The sequence below is a fragment of the Tenrec ecaudatus genome, chromosome 1, assembly GCF_050624435.1.
Source record: "Tenrec ecaudatus isolate mTenEca1 chromosome 1, mTenEca1.hap1, whole genome shotgun sequence".
In the NCBI taxonomy this organism is placed as follows: Eukaryota; Metazoa; Chordata; class Mammalia; order Afrosoricida; family Tenrecidae; genus Tenrec; species Tenrec ecaudatus.
In genome coordinates, this window is record NC_134530.1 from 88,144,861 (window position 1) to 88,166,044 (window position 21,184).

At 43.4% G+C, this 21,184-nt stretch overlaps 1 protein-coding gene across 4 annotated transcripts in view; it reads left to right on the top strand.

Annotated features, from left to right (window-relative positions):
- NFIA (nuclear factor I A) overlaps positions 1 to 21,184 on the top strand; it is a 422,222-nt gene that overhangs the window by 254,323 nt on the left and 146,715 nt on the right. For all 4 annotated transcript variants that reach the window (XM_075556962.1, XM_075556953.1, XM_075556946.1 and 1 more), the window contains exon 4: positions 17,970 to 18,044. In XM_075556962.1, the coding sequence (XP_075413077.1) occupies positions 17,970 to 18,044 (75 nt within the window). The remainder of the gene's footprint in view (positions 1 to 17,969; positions 18,045 to 21,184) is intronic.

Genomic DNA, 21,184 nt, shown 5'->3' on the forward strand with positions numbered 1-21,184 from the left:
GGGATTAGATTGTGATCCTTATGATTTTCAATGGCTGGTTTTTTCAAAGTGGGTAGCCAGGCTTTTTCTCTAGTCTTCCATCGTAGTCCGGAAGCCCCACTGAAAACTTGTTCCTTGTCTTAGCAACATACACACAGGCTTCCAATGGCAGATGGTCCATGACGAGGTGCATAGAGCAGGAATCAGACCTAGCCTCTTGAATGGAAGGCAAAAATCCAACCAGGGAACCACCAATGTCACATTTACACCCTAGAGAGTTTTTCTCCAAGGAACAACATACCCCCACCTGTGAGTAAGGAATTCTTGTTTGATCGGAGAAGGGGGGTGTTTCAGGTAGTTAGCTGTTGGGCTCCGGGGATGCTGAGTCCACTTCTGAACATTGGAAACAATCCCCCTCAACATAATGCTAGTGCCTCTGACGAGAAACGCCGAGGGACATAGAAGAAGCACAAGAGTGCTCTGACTTGGAGCTGCATCTGAGATTCCGTGGGTCCACTCTGAGTCAAACAAAGGCTCTGTTCCCTAAAATCAAGGAAACAGCCCACAGTAAAAAGTGCTCCAGTGATCAAAGCGAGTAAAGTGAGACACGTCGATCATTGTCGATCATTGTCCTGCATAAAAGGCCAGGTTCTTTGAGCATTGATTTGAAGCTACCAGGGCATCAAGACCCTTTCTCTATGCACTGCTTTCCGAGGGCTCCCTTTATACTGAAGCAAGGAACCGAGGTGTGGGAGCACTGGCCTGGGGAGCAGTTCACTTAAAGGAGGATTAGCTTCCCTGATGATAACATTAATTGCCTATTTTGTATGCCTTTCTTATAGCACAGAACATTTTCACATGAAGAAATTTAAATAGTTTTTATTTGCAAAATACTGGGGGAAAACAAACACTTAGCAACCAACAAGGACGTCCCACAGGTGAATAAAGCAGCCAAAAGCTGCTTTCATTTTCTTTCCCATATTTAGACTCCTCTGCAGTGCTTATTAGAAATACAGGGGAAACTATCTGTACAATAAAAATGGGCCCAGGACCCCTTTCTGTGCCGAGTACCAGTAGTTCCAGGCCGCGGCGGCCCAAGGACTGAGCAGAACTGCTCCCTGGGTTTCAGAGACCGCCAGTCTACACTGAAGCAAACTGCCTCATCGTTCCACTGTGGAGCTGCCCGGAGGTTCAAACTGCTTCCCTTCTGGTTAGCAGCCCACGGCTCAATCCACTGAACCACCAGGGCTTTCAACCCCAAAATATAAAGCCAAAAGTTTATCCTCATATCTCGGATAACAATATATATTTAATAAATAGACATTTATATTTAACATTATGTAAATCAAAGAACTAGATTGCACAAATGTTGACCAAGTTTAATTAAAATAATTTAGAGAGCTACATATTATTGCATTTTACTTTCAAAAACTCAAAGAAATGCCAGAAAATATATTTTTAAGTAACACTGAATTGGTGAAGGTTTACAGAGCAGGTCAGTTTTCCATTCAATAATTCATATGCAATTTGTTTCATTTCATTAATTGTAATTCTCACAATGAAATATCACTTATCCTGTTCCCTATCTGTATTTCCTATTTCCATTCCACCTTCTTTCTAAACTCTTCTGAACTTTGTCCTTGGGAAAATACTGCCCTGTGGACTGCATTATTCTAATGAATAACAGCTCAGTGGTGGTGTTTCCTTATACACGTGTCTATTAGATGGCTGAAAATTGAGCAGGGCGTTGAGTGCACGTCTAGGCCTGAGGGGTGACTGAGGGCTAGCCTAGTCTCAGGGTTCTACCAGTCTCCATGACCATGAAGCCCAATTATTATGATTTTGAGTTTTGTCTTACACTTTCTCTCATTCTACTCACCTTTCAGAACAGGTGGTGGTGGTAGCCAGGCACCAGCTAGTTCTTCTGGTCTCAGGATTGTGGCATCTGATGTTCACATAGTCTTTAAACCATTAGAATATCCCTATCCCCCAGTCCCCATGCTTTAGAAGATTTGTTTTTAATAAGCTTTGTTCCTTTATAAAATAATTTTTATTTTACCCAAGAATTCACTCATATTGCCAACACGTTTATTTTTAAACACAACTTTGATATAAATATAACTTATTAACGTGACCTAACTGATTCACAAGCTAAGATACAAAGAATACTGATATAACTAATAGCTATCATTTATTGAATACATATTCTGTGATCCATGTTCCTTGCTAAGCACTTTTTAACTCCTCTAACAATGAAACTGTGAGGTAGGTACTACCAGTAGTTCATTTAACAAATGAGGAAATTGAGGCTCTGAATATTTAGAGTTTCGATTTCCATTTGACTGCCCCTTCTAATACATCCAACCTTGAAAATACAAGCTTTTGATGAGTCAATGATTGAACAGGAGTTTCCATATTGAGCCCTGAGAAAAGGTAAGTATATTGCAGGCTTACTTTGGTTTTTATGTAATCCAGAGCATTGGGTTTTTCTGGCCACAAGCAACCAAAAAAACAGTGAAAGTTAATGTTTGATAGCTATGTATTTTAAATCAAATTTTGGAGAAGTTTAGTAAAAATTTAGTAACATGACCAACTTTCACAAGCAATAACAAAAGAGAATGGACACTGGCAGGTTTGAATCCTTGGTTGCAAGCTGACACTTAGAGGGAATGTTCTTAGCAAAACATTCACTTCAACAGAATTAGGTCAGCATTCCGGAACATTTATCATGTGTACCTGTCAGCAACAAGACCCCGTCTTTAAAGTGAACTGAGATCACAAGCAATGGCTTCTCTGGCTGTGGGCTGTAAGGACACTCTAAGCCAGTACTACCACAAATATGTGAGCTTGGCAGAAGCTCCTGTGAACTTGAAGCCAGCGCCCATAGAGTTGCTCTGGGAATTGAATTCCTTAACACTCTGTTTATAGAATTTTGAAGTGGCCAGTGGATTCGATCTGTTCTGAAAAATAATCTGCCCCATGGTGTATTTGGAATAACAGCTAGAGTTTCTGTAGGACACAGGCTGAAGACCCATGACTGGGTAAGAAGGCAATCTCACCAGCCTCTGCATATCTAATATGTGTGGCCAGAATGGTTTCTGTGTTTTTAAACTCAGCGAGGGTTATTGTTTGCATCTCAGGAAAAGCTATCTTCCTTTCCAGTTAAGATATTGCTAAGTTGACACAGAAACCAGGGTAGTTAGCAAAATCCAGAGCAGTGGAAGGTAAGATAGGGTGTATAGTAAAACCCAAACAACGTGAATGAGTCATTACCTGATGTGCTTTCATTGGGCATGTAATATTGTTCTGGTGGTTTCACAGCAGTGTCAGCTAGTGTGGGGACCACCCCCCAAGAGTTTGAGGGTATATTTGTGTCAGTGTAGGTACACATCAGCTCATTCACTGAGGGCATATGTTTATGTATCGAAATGACCACCTTCCACCAAGCAGTCACATCTCTAGGTCTACCAGGTAAGGTACCTTATCTATGTAGGAATGGTTTATCTTTTTATTATTATTTTTGTTCTTGGCTGGTAGACACACCAAAAGACTTTACTAAAATACTTGTCAACATGCATGTGATTCTGCTTGAGGAAAAAGATGAAATTATTAGTGATGTGGATAGCAGCAGGAAACATCAGAAAGGAGCTACCTCGATTCTTCCCAACGAGAATACAAAGAAGAACAAGTGGATGTAGCGTCACACTTCTCTGTTCATTCTTGTCTCTCTATCTCATTCACACACATACACACTTGCATGTGCGCGTTAAAGACCCACCATGTGCTACATGCTTACAAATGGTAGAATATGAGTGATTAAGTTCCTCCTTTGAGTTCTGATTCTAGTTCTCTGTGCGTGTCTTGGTGGTGCAGTTGGTTAAGCACTGGGCTATATCTGGTGGTTTTGACCTCCCCTAATTTCACAAGGTGGTTAGAGGAAAGTCACTTTGGCTGAGGCCTGTGAGAGAGCAGAGGTCAGTTCTGGCACTAGCCGCCCATCCTGCCACATTCTCTCCTTCGCAGTTGTTCTGTAGGTCGCTGCAATGGCCACATAGAACTCCCAGCACACCCACACTTATGGACCCTCTTAGGGAAGTTAGCAGATTACAACTCAGCATCAGAAATGGCTACCCATAGTTCTTTGATTAGGACAGCCTCTTCCCAGTCATGCTTTCAGGCTGGCCTCTCTCTGGCCTTTGGCTTCCCACCCACATGGCTCCTTGACCTGCTCATAGTACCCTGTTACAGAGATGTTTGAATGATGCCAATGAATGTCCTAAGGCGCTCAACTCTAGCTCTGTGAGTCAGCAAACCTAATTCCTCAATTAAGTGCCTTGGGTCACTGCATTCTGCAAGCGAGTTATTACTCACCCCAAGGACCCAGAAGCCCACTAGTCTGTCTTGTAATCTGGCTGTTGGTTCTGCTGCTGTCGCTCCTTTATTGTTCTTTGGTCACTTCTCTGGTATCATAGCTTTATGTCCCCAGGTCTGGGAAAGTTCACTGTGCTGAGATCTCAGGGTCACAAAAGGACACGCTCCACACCTGGCTCTTCTCTCTTGATGTGCTGAGATTCTCCCTACCTGCTTCTTGGATGGCTCATTTTATACCTGGCAGGATGGCAAAATGGACCAACTGACATTTAGGAGTTACAAGTTTCTCCAGTCACAATTAACCTTATTAACAATCACTTACAAGTGCCTAGAATAATACTATCTGTGTCCTCCCCACCTTCTATTACCCAGACCCATGAGAGAAAGAGGAAATACACCCAATCCACATGGTTTCATCCAGTCGTGTGGTGGGAGTTATAAAGACTATGGCTGGAAGAATTAGATCAAGTAAATCTACACACCAAGGCACTAACCCCAAGGTCCGCTCTGTGGAAGGAAGCTAAGCCTCACAGACTCTATGGAACAGCTCTACTCTGGGTTCTATTAGTTGAAATGAACTCAATAACAGTAAGGGGGTGGGGTGTGTGTGTGTGTGTGTGTGTGTGTGTGTGTGTGTGACCATCCATTTAGGACAGATTCTCAGACAAACAAAAATGACACTCCAATGTGAAACGCCACAGCGGAGGGTATTTAAAAGTACAGAAGAGAAACTCAAGAACTTCAGAGTGTTGTCCATGGGAAGCAGCCTGTAAAACGAGGCTTTGTACACAGCCACAGTCCTTAAAATAGATGAGCTCGTTGCATATGAAACTAGAAGATTTCAGGGGCTGAGGAGGAGAGTGGGCTTGGAAGAAATCCACCAATGACTTCTTGCTGGAATTATTTAAAATACAGAAAAAGAACTTTCATTATCACACTCTATTAAGCCAGGGCCAGGAAACAATTTCTAATCCGCACTCTGATCTGGGCAGAGATTGTGCGGCCTTTTGTACCAGGCTTCAGCTCTGTGTCCTGTCTTCGGACATGCTCACTTCCAGCTGTTGTCATTGAAGTCCCACAGAATCTCCCAAGGTCAAAGGGCAGTCACCCATGGCTGCTGCCGTTAAAAGGTTATGCTGATTTCTGTTGTCAAATATCAGCCCCTTTCTCTTCCAATCACTCTATGTTTTTCTTTTTCTTTTTTTTTTAAACAAGTGAAATCCAGCCTAGGATTGTATTACATGACTTTTAAAGTCTTAAAACTCGTTTCTCCATTGTGCTGACACGACATGGACTGAACAGTCCAGACCATTCTGTTGTTATTCTCAAGGAATTTTCTGGTCCTGCTAAAAACTTTGTGTTTGCGCTAGGCCAGCAAACTTCAAAGTGTGTGGCTCACACAATTTGGTGCACGCTGCAGTATCTGGAGATGGATAACATGGAGACTGTGTCATGTAATCAATGCTGTGGACCACAGCATCGGTTGGTAACTGAGAAATCACCAGGCAAACGGGCCAGAATGAGACAGAACCAGTGACGTTTTGAAGGAAGAAAATGCTCTGTACTTCGCGGCTCTCCAGATGAACTCATTTTATGACGTATTTAGAAAAGACGTAGCCGAGGCTGATGGCATGCAAGTGCTATGACCCTCCCTATACATGTCACGCTTCTCTCAGTGGACAAATGGGAGGATGAAAAACACACACATGTTGGTTGTGTCATCAGTGATTTCGTCTCCATGTTTGGAGAACCGAACATCAGAGTTATGTCCTAAGAGTTAGCAACCTGGCCCCTGGTCAACCTCTGCCCTGGTCTACGCATGAGTCCTCAGATGACTTAGCAAGTAGGCCTCCCGGAAGTGACTTCACAGCCCTGTCAATTATACCTACAAAGGACGAGCAGGGAGATGATGGGTTTTCAGGGTGGTTTGTTTGGTGCTGTTTTACATCGTAACTCAGTGTAGCCCTTGGGTGCTCCAGGTTTGTGTCTGTGTTTGTTTAAGATCATCTGCTGTATTCAGGGAATACATTTCCTTATTTTCTCTCCAGTCTAGGTAATGGTTCATGAGCAGAACCGGAAGCTCTTCCTAGAGTTTGCTCCCTTTGCAGTTTCCCATTTGTGTCCCACTCAAGCGTAGAGGAGACCTGGATCCCAAAAGCCTGGGAACAGGGAAGAGCAGCTGCTCTGCATCGCTGGCATTCTAACAGCCATCTAAGTTAATTGAAAACTATTGTGTTTATGAAAACTTAGCATTCTATGTAAATTATGGTAGAACTTACCTTTTCTAGCATGATACACAATGTTCTCTCTTTCCCCTCTTTTATTAATGGTTTCTAAATGGTGCTTTAAAAATTCAACCGAAACCAACCCATAAGGCAAGTATTTCGCCATTCTTGTACACGGACAATTTGTAGCTGTGTCTGCGTGCATATCCGCTAAAAGGTTTCCTGTAGGTGTGTGATTCTTAACTTTCAGAGAAATGGGGGGATTCGTTTGTCGACATCACAGAACAATGACAGAAAGGATCATCAGCTCACAGGAAAGACAATTAGGGCTTGTGAGATTTTCAAATATTTGAAGGCTAGCTAAATGGGAGTGAGATGAGATTTTTTTTTTGCTGCCTGTTCCAGGGGTCAAAATCACGATAAAATGAGAAGTTATCAGGAAGACAGGCATAGTCAGCGCATTAAAAAAAAAAATCCTCATGGTTTAAAAAAATCCTCAATGATGGTTTCTACATTCTGGATGATCTCTAGGTTTCTGGGTCACTCTGTGGTATCGTATGTCCAATATTTGTCATGTCACTATATCCACTGCCATCTAGCTAGTCAGTTCTGATTCCCAGCCATCCTTTGTGGTTTCCAAGGCTGACATTCCTTATGGGAGCAGAGAGCCTCAACTTTCACCCTTGGAGCCACTGTTGAGTTTGAACCACTAACTTTGCAGTTAGCAGCTTAGCCATCAGCGCCACCAAAAGTTACTTTTTACATTTTATTTATATGCTTTTAGATCTCATAGATACAGTCCTGTGATTAATTGCTCAGTCACTTGTAACTCAAACTCATAAACCCTCTTTATATGGAAGCATGGGACACTGAAAGTTAACTTCATGAAAATTCTACTTTATTTCTATTATTAACTGCAGAAATTGGTGTGAAGATGTGAAAGGCTATTAAATCTCTGCTGTTATATGTAGTGGATTAAAGAGGGCATGACATTTATTATTAAAAGAGCCAAACAAATCTGTGTTCTGTACATAGCATTATCATTACCTTTGTGACCTTAAACCAGTCACTTAACCTCTCTGAGCTTAAATTTCCTCTTCTGAGTACATTAGAATAATATTGTCACCCTCAGAGATTAGAAATAATATAGATAAATTTCTTATCTGAGTGCCAAATACATCATAAACAGTGATAAATGAACAATATAATTTTAATGACAATCGACAGTTATGTTTTTAAATATTTTTTAATATTTTCTTTTTATTTAAAGATGGAAGTTGTTTGCACGGCTGTTTTTTCAAGACTGGTAGTCTTAATTTTCCGGTACTTGTAATTTGGCTTGATCCATTTCCCTAATGTAAGTGATTGCAAGTTAAGCAGTGAGTCTCCTTGGGCCTGGCTTTAAGTGTTTATTAGCTAAAGGGGTTCAGGTTCCACTTTACCTCAGTATGTTGCCCCTTAAGCCAAGTAAGGAACAGGGGGAAATAACAGCTTACGTTAACATTATCTGTGGAATCAAATTTGCCCAAAACAAACGACGTCCTAGTCACATCAGCATGGAAGTGGCTGAAGAATCCTAAGAGAGAGTGCAGTCTAATTATACAATAATACTTCAGTATCAGTATCACAGGGGCTCTCAGAGGCTTTCATGTGCAAATGTCTCTTGTCACTCTCCTCAGGCTGGTGTGATGTTTTCCAAACTTACTTGACTGGGGAATGCTTTATCTTTTATACCTGTATTTCTACCTACATTTTTCTTGGTTTTGGGGCAGAGCATTTCCAGTGATTGTTTCATAAAAAAACAAATGCAGAACGTGTTTTAGGTAGCACTGATGTTAGGTGCCCTCACATCGGCCCCCATTCATAGTGACTACATGCACAACAGCATAAAACGCTGCCCCGTCCATAGCCATCCTCACACCCTTGCTGCTCGAGCCCATTGTTGCTGCCACTGTGTGACTGTCTTATCCAGGGTCTACCTCTTTTACGCCGACCCTATGCTCTTACCAGGTAGGATGTCCTTCTGCAGCTGGTCTCTCTTGATACCATGTCCTAAGTACCTGAGGCAAAGCTTCACCATCTCTATTTCTAAGGGCTATTCCAACTTTACTTCCTGGTATGTACCAGCCCTGGTGGTGTAGTGCTGTTGGTGGGCTTCTAACTTCAAGGTCGATAGTCTGATACTACCAGATTCTCTGTGGGAGAAAGAGGAGGCTCTCTATTCCCATAAAGAATTAGTCTCAGAAGCCCCACAGGGGCAGTTCTCCCTGTCCTATTGGATTTCTGTGAGTTGGAAATGACACAGTGGCATTGAATTGGGGGGGGGGGGGTGTTGGCTTATGGAGGATGGAACAAAGCAATCTCTAGAGAACAGCTGTGTGACACCTTGACCGCAGCATAGACTGGGCATCCTTGGGTGGTACTGGTGTTCCTAGAAAATACTACCACTCACCTGTCCGTTTGTTACATTGCGATAACTTGTCTGTTGCTGTGATACTGGAAACATTGAGGGCTTATCATTGTCAGGGTCAGTTGAGTCTCGGCTGAAAGCAGAAAATATTAGAAAGATGTATACCTGTGTCTCATTGACTACACAAAGCTTTGAATCATTACAAAATATGGATAATACTGTGAAGAATTTGAATTATAAACACTTAATTGTGATTATATAGAATTTGTATCAAGAGAGATGATGATGAGATTTTGTTTCACTTAGTTTGGACATATGAGAAGGGGGAGTCCCTGGAGAAGGACATCTTGTTGGGTAGAAATTTCTTTAAAAAGAGTAATTTCTTCAACAACGTGGATTGATACAATGCGTATAGCAACGGCTCAAACATAGTGGTGGTTGTGCAGCTGGTACAAGACAGGACCGTGTTTCCTGTTCTTGTCCATAGGGTCTGCACGAGTTGGAGCCAACTACGTATAGCATCTGAAAACAACAATAGGACGATGATACTAAAAAAGGTGTCTTAGAGGCCAGATTTTGAAGGAACTGTAAGTGCCTAGCTAAGGAGTCTACATTTTATTCTCAAGGAAGCAATGAAATATTGATGACTTTTTTTTTTAATCAGGAGATAGGAACCATCCTTCCCTTCTCTCCCTACTGTGCTAATGGATTAAAGTGGAGATATGCCTACAGGGGCTGTACACATTATTTAAATAAGTGAAATATAATGAGCATTGGGGATTATAGTAAATTCTTAAGCTCATGTCTCATAAGCAAAAATAAAAAAGAGTAAGTACTGTGCTAAGCCAAACCAAACCTACTACTTTCAAATCATTCTGGCTCATAGTGACCAATTAGGACAGAGTAGAACTGTCCCATAGGGTTTCAGAGACTGTAAATCTCTGTGGGAGCAGACAAGCTTATATCTCTCCCATGAGGTAGCTAGTGGGTTTGAATCAATGGTGAGCTGATATAACATAGAGTCCCCCAAAGACAGCATGTTGGTGGTTCAAGATATTGGGGTACCTGGGGGCTACAAACAGTGAATGAATGGGCTTGGGTACTAACCAAGAGGTGCAGCCACCGTGGAAGAAAGGCCTGGTGATCAGCTTCAAAATCATCTGCCATTGAACCCGTTTAGAGCCCAGCTGTACTCTGATATACATAAGGGCTGTGAGGTCAGCAACTCAGACCCACAGGAGAAAGATGAGACTGTTTTCTCTCCTAAGGACACTTTCTACCCTATCCTATAGGCTTGCCAAGAATTGGAATCAACTCAATGGGTATGGGTTTGTTATTTTTTTTCAGATATGTCAAAGTAAGAGGACCAAAGCCAGGTATCACTCTAATAATAATTGACATTGTGCTTTAGATTTAGCTAGCTGATAAAAGATATCCCCAGTCAGCCATCCTAACCACTGTGAACTCTATGTATTACACACCTGCTAAGAAAGAGTGAATGTGTGGGGTGAGCCTTGTGGCCAAGGTAAGATAATAAAACACATCTCCGCCACCCCCAGTTTGTCATCGGAATGTCAAGGGAATAAATAGTGGTGACAGGAGTCCAAAGGAGGCTAGAGAGAAAGAACAAGTCGAGCAGAAGTCCTGCCCAATTCAACAGTACTTAATTGAGCGTACCTAAGGAGTGCTAGGCACCACCCCAGTCTGTTGGCTCCTCATACTGAGCCAGTTACGTGTGGCTCTGAACCAGACACTTGGCTATTACCATTTCAAATACCTGCCGGGTTTACCTGTAGTGCATAGGTTTCAGTTTCTACATGAGGAATAGAAAGAAAGGTCGGGTGGTCTACTGCTCAAAATTAGCCAATGCAAACCTCATCGATCAGAACAGAACATGATCTCAGTTCGGGCTGGAAGATGAACCTCGTAGGTTGCCAGACATCACAATCCACAGTGGCGCAATGGCGGGCACAGGCCTACCAAGGGTGCTGTCCGTGGGGCCATCATGAGTTGGCGCCTGCTCAGTGACAGCTAACGGCAGGCATGGCTCACTCTGCAAAGCTGGAAGAGGGGAAGAGAAAGGAACCACATCCACTTCTCTCAGGTGGCGCCTAAACCAGTGCTGTATTTTTCACCGAGGAGAATTTAAAATGTTAGGGGTGGCTCATGGTTGGTGAGGAAAGCTTTTCTTTAGAAGTACTAGAATGTCAGTCCTGTGAGAGTCGTGTCCTCAGGTCCTGGGCACAGGGCCTACTGGGCATACTCAAACCAACTCTCATTGCCATTGGATCAGTGCCAACTCAGCAACACTGCCAGGTGGGTTTCCAAAGCTGTAACTTTGTATGAGAGTAGAAAGCCACCTCTTTCTCCTGTGGAGTAGCTGGTGGTATCAAACTGTTGACCTTCCAGTTAGCAGCCCAACGCATAATCCACTTGGACACCAAGGCTCCTCCTGCACAGGACAGGCAATCCAGACTATAAACAGAGTGAAAATGAGAGCACTCTCAATGAGGGTCCCAGTGAGGGACCCAGATGCCCAGGCATGGAAAGGCCTCCTCTGCACTGGTGATGAAACCAGATTTACCAAGAGAGGAATAGAGTAGACTTAGGGTCTTTTGGATGCCCTCACCTGGATATTAAGAATTTGCCTGTATCATTAGTCAAATGAGATTTGATCATTCAGGGCTGCGAGTCCCAGGGAAAAACATTGTCATCTTGTATATACACTTTCCTTTTCAGATATGAGATTAACTGTTTAATGGATATCCAGACTTTCCTTAAAGAGTAACCCATTGGCTAGTTCATTCCCAGCTACCCTTCCTCTCCCCTTGACCTTTGAACTCTTCTGCAAGGTTACCTGTCTCTTCAAATCTCACTTTTCCCCCCTTTCCTGCCTGTTAACAGGTAGAGAGATGTTCAGTCCCTCCATGAAATGAGATTTGGTTCCTACATAATAGCAGTTTCCATAATAACTGCTGATATCATTGAAGGAAAAAGAGCTGCCTTTCTTAACCACCCATAAAAGAATTTAGCTTTTTCTATTTCTACCTCTCCCAGAAAGTCTAATCTGCCCCCCTGTGTGTATGACTGACTCCAGGGTATTGAAATCTGTTCTCTCATTGTGAATTCGCTGAGCAAGACTGCAGCGGATGAACTTTTTTAGCCATTTTATGTGAAATAAAAGAGGATCTGGTCCTCCTTTCAATCTCCTATACAATTGCTCCCGAGCAGTGGTTCAGAATTGGGGAGAGAGCCAGATCACCGAGCAATCTGGTTTTTCATTGAAGACATACGTCACAAAAGTATATGTTTTACACTCATTTCTAAGAGGCCCTGTTAAAAGTATAAATCTTGGGGCCTTTCAACAATGTATAATTGACTATACAACTAGAAACTTTTTAATATTAATATCTGAATTTGGAATTGCTTTAAATTAAACCCCTTTCTCAACTCAGTTTCCCTCCCTGCCCCCCCCCCCAAAGTAGGACACAAAGATTTGTGTAATTTCTCTGTCAACTTAAAAATTCTTTTTGGTTTTTGTTAGAATGACATATTCACCTACTCTGGTTTGCTTAGTAATTATGTTAGCCTTGTCGGTTTTTCCACCATTTTTGGCATTCTTTTCTCATTGCTATCTTCATGTGAGTTCCTCAGTTGGTTTCCAAATCATAGGTGAAGAAACAAACCCAGTTTCATAGTCTTTTAATGTTTCCTGGAGTTACTGGGAACATTTATAAAAGAAACAAGGCACGGTGACCCGATATTCTGATAGTATTTTGAGATGGTTACACTATGATCTATGAAATAGTTATATTCACTTTGTCCTGCTCTGATTATTGTGCATTCCGATCTATTTTGCCTTCTAACTTGCACACATTCTAGTAAAACTCGCCTTCTGGCATAGGTTGCTGATGGATAAAAGAATCAAATGGTGGTAGGGTTTGTTGTTTTTCTGTTTTACAATGACTTTCTCAAGATTACAAGAGTCTAGTGTCAAGTTAGTTCTCGATTTTCTTTTAAAAACTATATTATTTTTAAAAGTTTCTACCCTGTATGTCTAGGAAATAATGCTGCCCCTTACTTTTCTTTATCTTCCAAAATACTAACCTTAAATATGTCAGTAGGAAGTTCGGCAGGCATTTCTTGACAGAGAGCCGATGGAACCTTCTTGTTGGGTGGCTTAATCTAAACAGGTTGTCTAAATCTAAACCCTGCTCTGGGGCTGGCGTACTGTGGAGGGTGTATTTGTATGGTTTATTGGGATAGTTTTCAAATACAGATTGGCTCAGTTATAGGTCAAACAAAATTTCTAGAAATGAGAAAAGAGGTTAGTAAGGCGTTCCATCAAAGTTTTTCTCAAGAGGAAAGCAAACACATCGTGGCCCAAGGTGAGTCTTCTTCGGTTGGAGGTTGTTATTGGAGTGTGCAGTGTGTCCGCCCATGGAGAACCAGAGACAGGAGGTTCTGGCCCTCCTCTCAAAGTGCTTGCAGTCTAGCATGAGAAAAAGCCAAGGCTGGAATTCAGGCTGCTAAGTCCCAGAATAGAGCTATGCATGGCCCACCAGGTCAGTTTTCCAAACAAGGAGTCTTCCCCAGGGGCTGAGGGCAGCTGGGGAAGATGGATGGAAGCTGTGAGTGCGAAGACCGAGTTGAAGTTCTCCAAGCAGAGAGGAGGAAGGCCGGGCAGTAGCAACAGTATGGGATAGGCAGAAGAACCAGGGCCAGGAGTAGCCTGAGTGGGAAGTGGAGACAAGGGATATGAAAAAAGAGCCGGAGGCCATGTCACAGAGGCATCCAAGCAAGCTGTGTAGGGTGCGTAGCTGATTTGTGACAGGACAGTAAGGTTTAGGTATGTTGGGTTTACCGCAGTGTCTCTCAACACCTTGTTTTGTCCTACCTCGGAGCCTCTCGCGCACACACTCATCCTTCTTCCTGGCTGCTGCTGCTTCCTCCTTTGTTTGCTTGGCACCTCAGTATCTTTTAACTGTTTGCTCCTAAAGAGACTCCCCCTGACCAGTGTTTCTGAAGCAGCCTTCTCGGTGGTCCTTTGCCATACGGTGCCATTTGCTTCCTTCATGTGACTTAAACCTACTTAATATTTTCATTTTTGTTTTAAATTTTTTGATAGTGATTTGGGTGACAGTTGACGGAAAATCAGTTTTTCATTCAGTCGTCCATGTACATTTTGTTCTCCTGACATTGGTTGCAATTCCCACAATGTAAGAGCAGCCTTCCTGTTTCCTCCCTGTCCGTCTTCTTATTTCCATCTGCCTCTTGCTGCCTGCTGAGCTTTGTCCCCGGTGAATGCTGCCCTTCAGATTGCCTGTGGTTGAAAGTCGCTGCCTATGGTTGTGGTTCACTGGTATGCCTGTCTATTGTTTGGCTGAAAGGGAGTGTAGATTTTTGTTTGTTTTAAGTTTAGTTTTGGGTGAGTTAGTGGAAGATTGACAAAGGCCTGTAGTCTTGGGAGTTCTGCCAGACCTTAACAAATTAGTGAGCCTGGTACTTTGTAAAATCATTTTTAGTTTTGTTTCACTTGTGTCTCCCACTCTGTTGTAGGTCCTCCTACTGCGCTCTCAATGAGAGGTGGTGGTGGTGGTGGTGGTGGTGGCACCATCCAGTTCTGGTCCCAGGGGAGTGGAGACTGTGGTTCCTTTGGGTCACTAGTCTGTTGGACTGTCGGCATGGCTTGTTTTGCCTCATTCTGCTGAGCTCTGGAGGAGTGGCGATCGGTGCTTGCATCTTAGAGGGCTGGTCACACTTTTCATACCCGTTGCTGCTTACCTTCTCTATGGACTCTGTTGTGCCAGTCCCCTGAGTGCCCCCCAAGACTATGTCTCTGAGTTCCTGGGCCAAGCAATCCATGTCCTTGATGTATTTGGTTATTTTAAAAGCTAACTTATTGTTTCACATGGTTGCAGCTATCTCTACTTTAGACAGCCCACTCCTTAAAGTAGAAACTTTATCTCAGGTTTTTAGCTCAGTGCTTGATGCATACTGTGTACTCTGTAAATGTGTATTGAATAAACAAATGAATCATTGGATTTTCACGTTAGTGAGACAACTATGGCAGCATCATCAAGAGCGGATTGGAAAGGAGGCCAAGATTAATGACAGAGAGCATTTAGGAGGATGTCCCAGGAAACTGGTGAGAAATGGCAAATGTCTGAACCACAATCAGGTGGAAAGATGGAAACATTCCCAGAAGTCAGAACTAATAGGGACATGGCATCAGTAGAGACAGGCTGGATGATAGCAATGATTGGACGAGGTAGGGTTAAGGATGACCCAAGCCCTGGAAAACTAGACAGATGGCAGATGGGTCCGGAATAAAGGGACTTGGGGAAACAATAGGAACGGGTTTGGGAGTGGAAGAAGAAGAGTTCAGTTCTGAGCTACCTTGAGACCACCTGGAAACCAGTGCTGCTCAACCTTCCTAATGCTGGGACCCTTTCTTACAGCTCCTCATATTGCGGTGAACCCCCACCCCAACCACAAAATTATTTTCGTTGCTACTTCATCACTGTCATGTTGCTACTGTTATGAATCAGGAGACCCCTGTGAAAGGGTCGTTTGACCCCCAAAGGGGTCGCACCCCACAGGTTGAGAACCGCTGATATGGAAGCTGAATGAGAGGAGGGGAGCAACCAAGGAAGAGGGGTCGTGTGAGCGGCTGAAAGCAGGTGCTTTTCCCTCTCAAGCCCTTGGACCAAACTAAACTTACCATCATTCTTAAAATATATTTCTTGTTGTTTGTGAGAGAGAGAGAGAATTAAAGGGCATGCATCCACCTTCCCTCTGCACAGAAATTGGTGTTAAGTTGCCTTTAAACCCAGGAATTTGCCAGATTGGACCTGGACCAAGTATCAGCCCGCACGCACGCAGGTGGTGCCGAGAGTGAAGAGCAAGAGCCAAAGATCACCAGAGATGTTCCTACTCAGCTGTGCATGTCCTTGTGGTGGCTAGGTGTGGTTTACCACATGTAATTCTGTGTGACTGTGGACGGGTCTCCTTTGTGCGGGCGGGAGTGATGTCACCACAGAGGAAGAGGCTAGGATCTGTTTTGCCGAGACCTCACTAGAGAATTTTTATTTTACGTCTTCTTTCCTTCTAACTTCTCAGCTTTCTGAATCCAAGAGAAAGCACCCCAGGCATGCTTACCAAATCCAAGTAAATTGAATGCCTGGTTGTGGGATGTATTGAGATGTGAAATACCTTAAGTATTTCCTCAAATGAAAATTTGCCACTTTATTATTTTAAAAAGCAATTGATGTAATTTTGTATCCTAACAGAGCTATTCTTTCTAAAGGATTATCAATGAAAGTGTTAACTGAAGATTACCTTTTGCATTTCAGTAAGAATCTTTCTTAGGTAAAAATATTTTGCAATCAATTAAAAAAAAGAATAATGTGTGGAGGTCTATTTGTAATCCTCTACAGCATGGTAATTTGTATAGGGTAACAGTTATATTGGTGCATATACTTCACCATAGGTAAACACTTCTTTTAGTAATGGGAAAAATCTACTTTTCATTAAAATATGTCTTATCTTTGTAGATTACTTATGGATCCAGTACTTTCATATCACTATGGATATCCTTCTCACAGACTTGGGGCACGTTGAGAGGCTCCTGGTGCTGCTTCGGGTTGGGTGGTGGGCTGCCCACTTTGAGGTAGACCAGCACGTCAGCCACATTCGGGGAGGACGGTGTGGCCGGTTGCTTCACACAGTCACCGTCTCACAACCCTATCGAGAGTCACTCTGTCTCAGAGCCGATTCAGTGGCTGTGGGTTTGGGGCATGTTATCAGGAAGGGCTAGTCCCTGGACAAGGCCCAGCTGCTTGGTAAAGTTAATGGAGGAACCTCAAGGAGATGGATTGACGAAGTGGCTGTCATGAGGTGCTCAAACATGACAGGAGTTGTGAGGATGGAGCCAGGGCTTGCCTCCTCACCCTGTTGCATGGTGCAGGGTCCCCCTGAGGCAAAGCCCTCGCCATGGCACCTAAGCATCATATACTCAGAGGGTCCTTCTTCTGAGGTTACAATTCATCGAAGAAGTTGTTCCTAACATCCTCCCAGCTTCTGACCTAATTTAAGAACAGGTGATTGAGCGGGCCTTAAAACAGAACTTTTCAACCAGAGTCTAGCTCATTGCATCAGAAAATTTTAGAGACAGAGGGAACTTCTGTTTTTGATTATGTATCCCTTACCATTTACACATGCCATACAATTAAATGCGTAATTCCTGATTACATCGCATACCTTAAAGGCAGTTATCTCCACCAATATAAAGCAGATACAAAATTCAAACCTTAAACAATTTTTTACAATTTGCTAACTTTTCAAGAAGTGGTCATAATAAAAATATATAAATGAAGCAGCCAGCACACCATCACACAAACTCATGCTCTCTAAACAAACTGATTTTTTTATAAACTTGTCTTCAAGGGTTGAGACTCGCTTCCTCTGCCCTGACTTTGTTTAAGATCCTCCCTGCAGAACCTCCAGAAAGAAGGGAACGTCGTTGAATGTGACTTGATGTGAATGAGTGGGTAGTGACGAATCCAGATCAGATGTTTCTGTAGAGCATAGTGTGGGAAACGTCTGTGACACTTGCCGTGCTGGCTGATTCTAAGGCACACTGCTTTCATGCTGACAGCAAAGCTCTCACAGGTCACCCAAGGTTACCATTCATTTTAAATGGTCTTTGTTTCAGATTTCCTGTCGAACAACATCAAAAAATGAACCATTTCAAAAATGACTCAGCGGTTAGGTCAGAGCTTTCCAGAACCTGCAGCTTCAAACCCCAGGCCCACTGGCACGACTAAATGACTGGATCCTCCCACACTACCTGTGGCTAGAGCGGAGTATGACATTCGATCTTGCGTTCCTGAGGGATCATAATGAAACTGGTCATTCAGAGTTCTGTTGTCACATGCCTGGGACTCATGACACTTTGTTTTCTTGTGTTTTTGTTTCTTTAGGTCATTTGGGCTTCCAGGACAGTTTTGTCACATCAGGTGTTTTTAGTGTGACTGAACTAGTCAGAGTGTCGCAGAGTAAGTATCATTTTGCTTTGCTTTGGTACTGATTTGCCCTGGGGTGGTTGTGCTTGCTCTCTGCCTAAATTGCTTTCAGAATCCTCTCGTCAGTCACCCATGGAAGGAATCATGCCATGCAGTTTGCTTGGCAGTCAAGAATGTAAATCAGGAAAAATTAAATGTAATTTTAATGGGAGATGTGGGGAGAGAGAACTGAAACCCACCTGAGCCTCCTCTCACATTCCCTAGTTTAGAATGGGGACTTGATTTTTTTTAAAATCCCAGGCTTCCCTGATTTCTAAGAAATTCTGCATTTTAAAAGAATGTGGTTTTGACCTTTAAAGAATGCTAATGCCCTCGGCATGAGTGACACAGTACAGCATGATCATTACCAGCTTGTCAATACTCACTAACAATGCTGAATTACGAGTACCTGTCACCACCCTCCATTGATCAAAGGTCATTGACTGTAGTTTTGCTATGAGGTAATCCAGACGGTCCAAGGAGAAGATACAGGAATCATGCTCTTTCTCTCTTTCTTTGTCTCTCAGTCTCTCTTTCAAATACATACTTGCCTTTCCTCAAGATAATCTCTTGGTTTCTATTTAAAAGCATACTTACAGTAAGTAACACTAGTGCATGCTCTTTTGCCCCAGTTAAAAGATGGAAAAATAAGTGTCACTTACTAAAATCTTACTTTTGACCCTTCACCCACGTCACAATGCCTCTAGTACTTAAATTTGCCCTCTTACAACTGATCTCCGCCTATACCAAATCCTTTTGGAATAAGGTGGGGACAAAATAAATATTTTCATTTCCAGTTCCTACTCCTCCCTTTGCTGCATTCTGGGACTACAGGATTGACCCCGTAAATCACTCAATCTCCTGACAAGATGTAAGGCTAAGCAAGCTAAGCCTTCCCTGATCCCAAAGCCACTGATTCCATCAGCTCTTCTTGCAGGTGTAGGCGGAGACTCCCTCGTAAAAGCCCAGATGTCCTCGTTCTAATAACAAGAATAATAGGAGAGAGAGTAAGTACCAGTTAAGTATCAGAGACCAGGAGCCCTAGTGGCATAGTGATTTGTGCATTGGGCTGTTCACAACAGTGTCAGCAATCCCAAACCAGAAGCCATTCAGAGAAACGAGGAGCTTTTTACTCCCACAAAGAGTTACAGTCTGGAAACCCCATAAGGGCAGTTCTACTCTGTCTGGTAGGCTTACCTACTGTGAGTGGAAATGGACCAGGTGGCAGTGACTTCTCAGTTTGATCCCTCTTGTTATTGAGGAAGCAGGCCCATATTCACTGAGTCCTCACAAATCGCAACATAGCCGTATATGAGTGGGTGCGGGGTGGGAAAGGGAGGGGCTGAGGCCGTCCTCTTGACTCTAGGATTGGAGCACTGGAGCATTTTACTCTGCCTTGGATGCTGTGGTGCTTACATTCACCCTTCATTATTACCACAGTCCTGAGGCTAGGGGACTGTCTGAGTTGGCTCGCACTGCCCAGAGCCATCCCCAGCGCGTGTGTCTCCTTTCAAGGTTTGTATCCCAGGGCTTATCAGTTCTAAGCTTGACTAGGCCTCCCTGCAGTCTAAGATAGCATGGCTGCCAAATGAACAAAACCCCGCCCCCCCAGACTGTTCTGGGCCATGGCAGGCAGGGGATTGAATCCACAGAGGGGCCAGCTTCTGTTTCCTGTCCCTGCTCAGGGGCCGTGTAGTGGCTGCTTGGCTTCACGACTGCACTTGGGCTCGCCAGCGCTTTCCGATTCTGCACACTGCTGTGTAATCACTCCCGGACTCACTCGCACACGGCCTCCTGCTGACTGAAACGGTTTGGCAGGAGTGGGACGGGGCTGTCTCAGCTAAACCATGGCTTTAGGCCAAACCGGCCAAGTGCTATCCAGAGCTGCCCTCCCTCTGCAGATCCTTAATCCAGGCTTGTCAGGGTCTATTTCACAAGATTGCTCAGGTCACTGGGATAAAGATCCCCTAGCTCAGGTTTCCTCACCCACACACCTTTCCGAACGACTTAACACGTAAGAGAAGCCACGCCACTCAGTAGAAGTCCTTAGCCACTCCTTACTGTGCTGTCCCCTCCATGCCATGCCGGAAGAGCTGAGAGTCGAGTTTCGCACCGCAGTGGGCAGTTTTTATAGATGAGTGGGGCCAGGGTGCATTCTGCATTCTTAAAACAGAAACAAGCCAACTGGCACCTAAATTGATTAAACCCACTATGTTAGCCCTGCTAGGAGCAGAATGCAATAAAATGGAAGTTTCTAGTCGCCAACATCTATTACGCACCCACCATGCACTGGGACTGCACAAGGTGCTCTGTAAATAGTGTCGCATTTAGTCCTCAGTGGTTCGTGTAATCACCTGTTTTTAAAGATGAAGGGGACCACAAGGCAAAGAGAGGTTAGGACCCTTGGTCATTTTGCTTTGCTGTCCTCAGCTAGCCTCCTGCAGATGCATGCTTCATGGCCTCTCCTGCAACTGTGCTACAGAGTGACATAGGACCCAAGGGGTCTGTGATGAATTGTTTCCTGTTAACATCGATGAACTTTCTGCTTTTTAATTGGAGTTTGTTGTTGCTGCTTATCTGTTTTTAAAAGTTAAAATGATTCCTGTGTGCAGTAAAACAAAATAATGATTGTTTTCCTGTAGATTTTTGAATGGCCTCCATTTGTTAAACTTTCTGCCACTGTGTTACAAATTTGGAGCCCTGGTGGCATCATTGTTATGTGTTGCGCTGCTACGTAACAGGTCAACAGTTCGAAACCACCAGTTGCTCCACAGGAGAAAGATGGGGCTTTCTATTCCTATAGAGTTGTACTCTCAGAAACCCACAGTTCCACCCTGTCCTATAGGGTCACTATTGAGTCAGCATCAGTTGTATGACAGTGAGTTCGTTGTTTTTAAATCTTTCTCAGCCCCATGATACCTGATTATATCCACGTACATGGCCTGGATCTCTTACAACAATGGTAGTCCAAGCTTGAAAATTCTCCCCTCCTTCTGGATCCTTTATTATTCAATATAGATATATATATCAGTTTGCTAATAAAAATTACTTACACACATACCTCACCGTCTGCCCCCACCCAGGCTTACAGTTAGTTTCTGTTCACAGCTTTTCTCCTTTTTCCTTTAATGAGG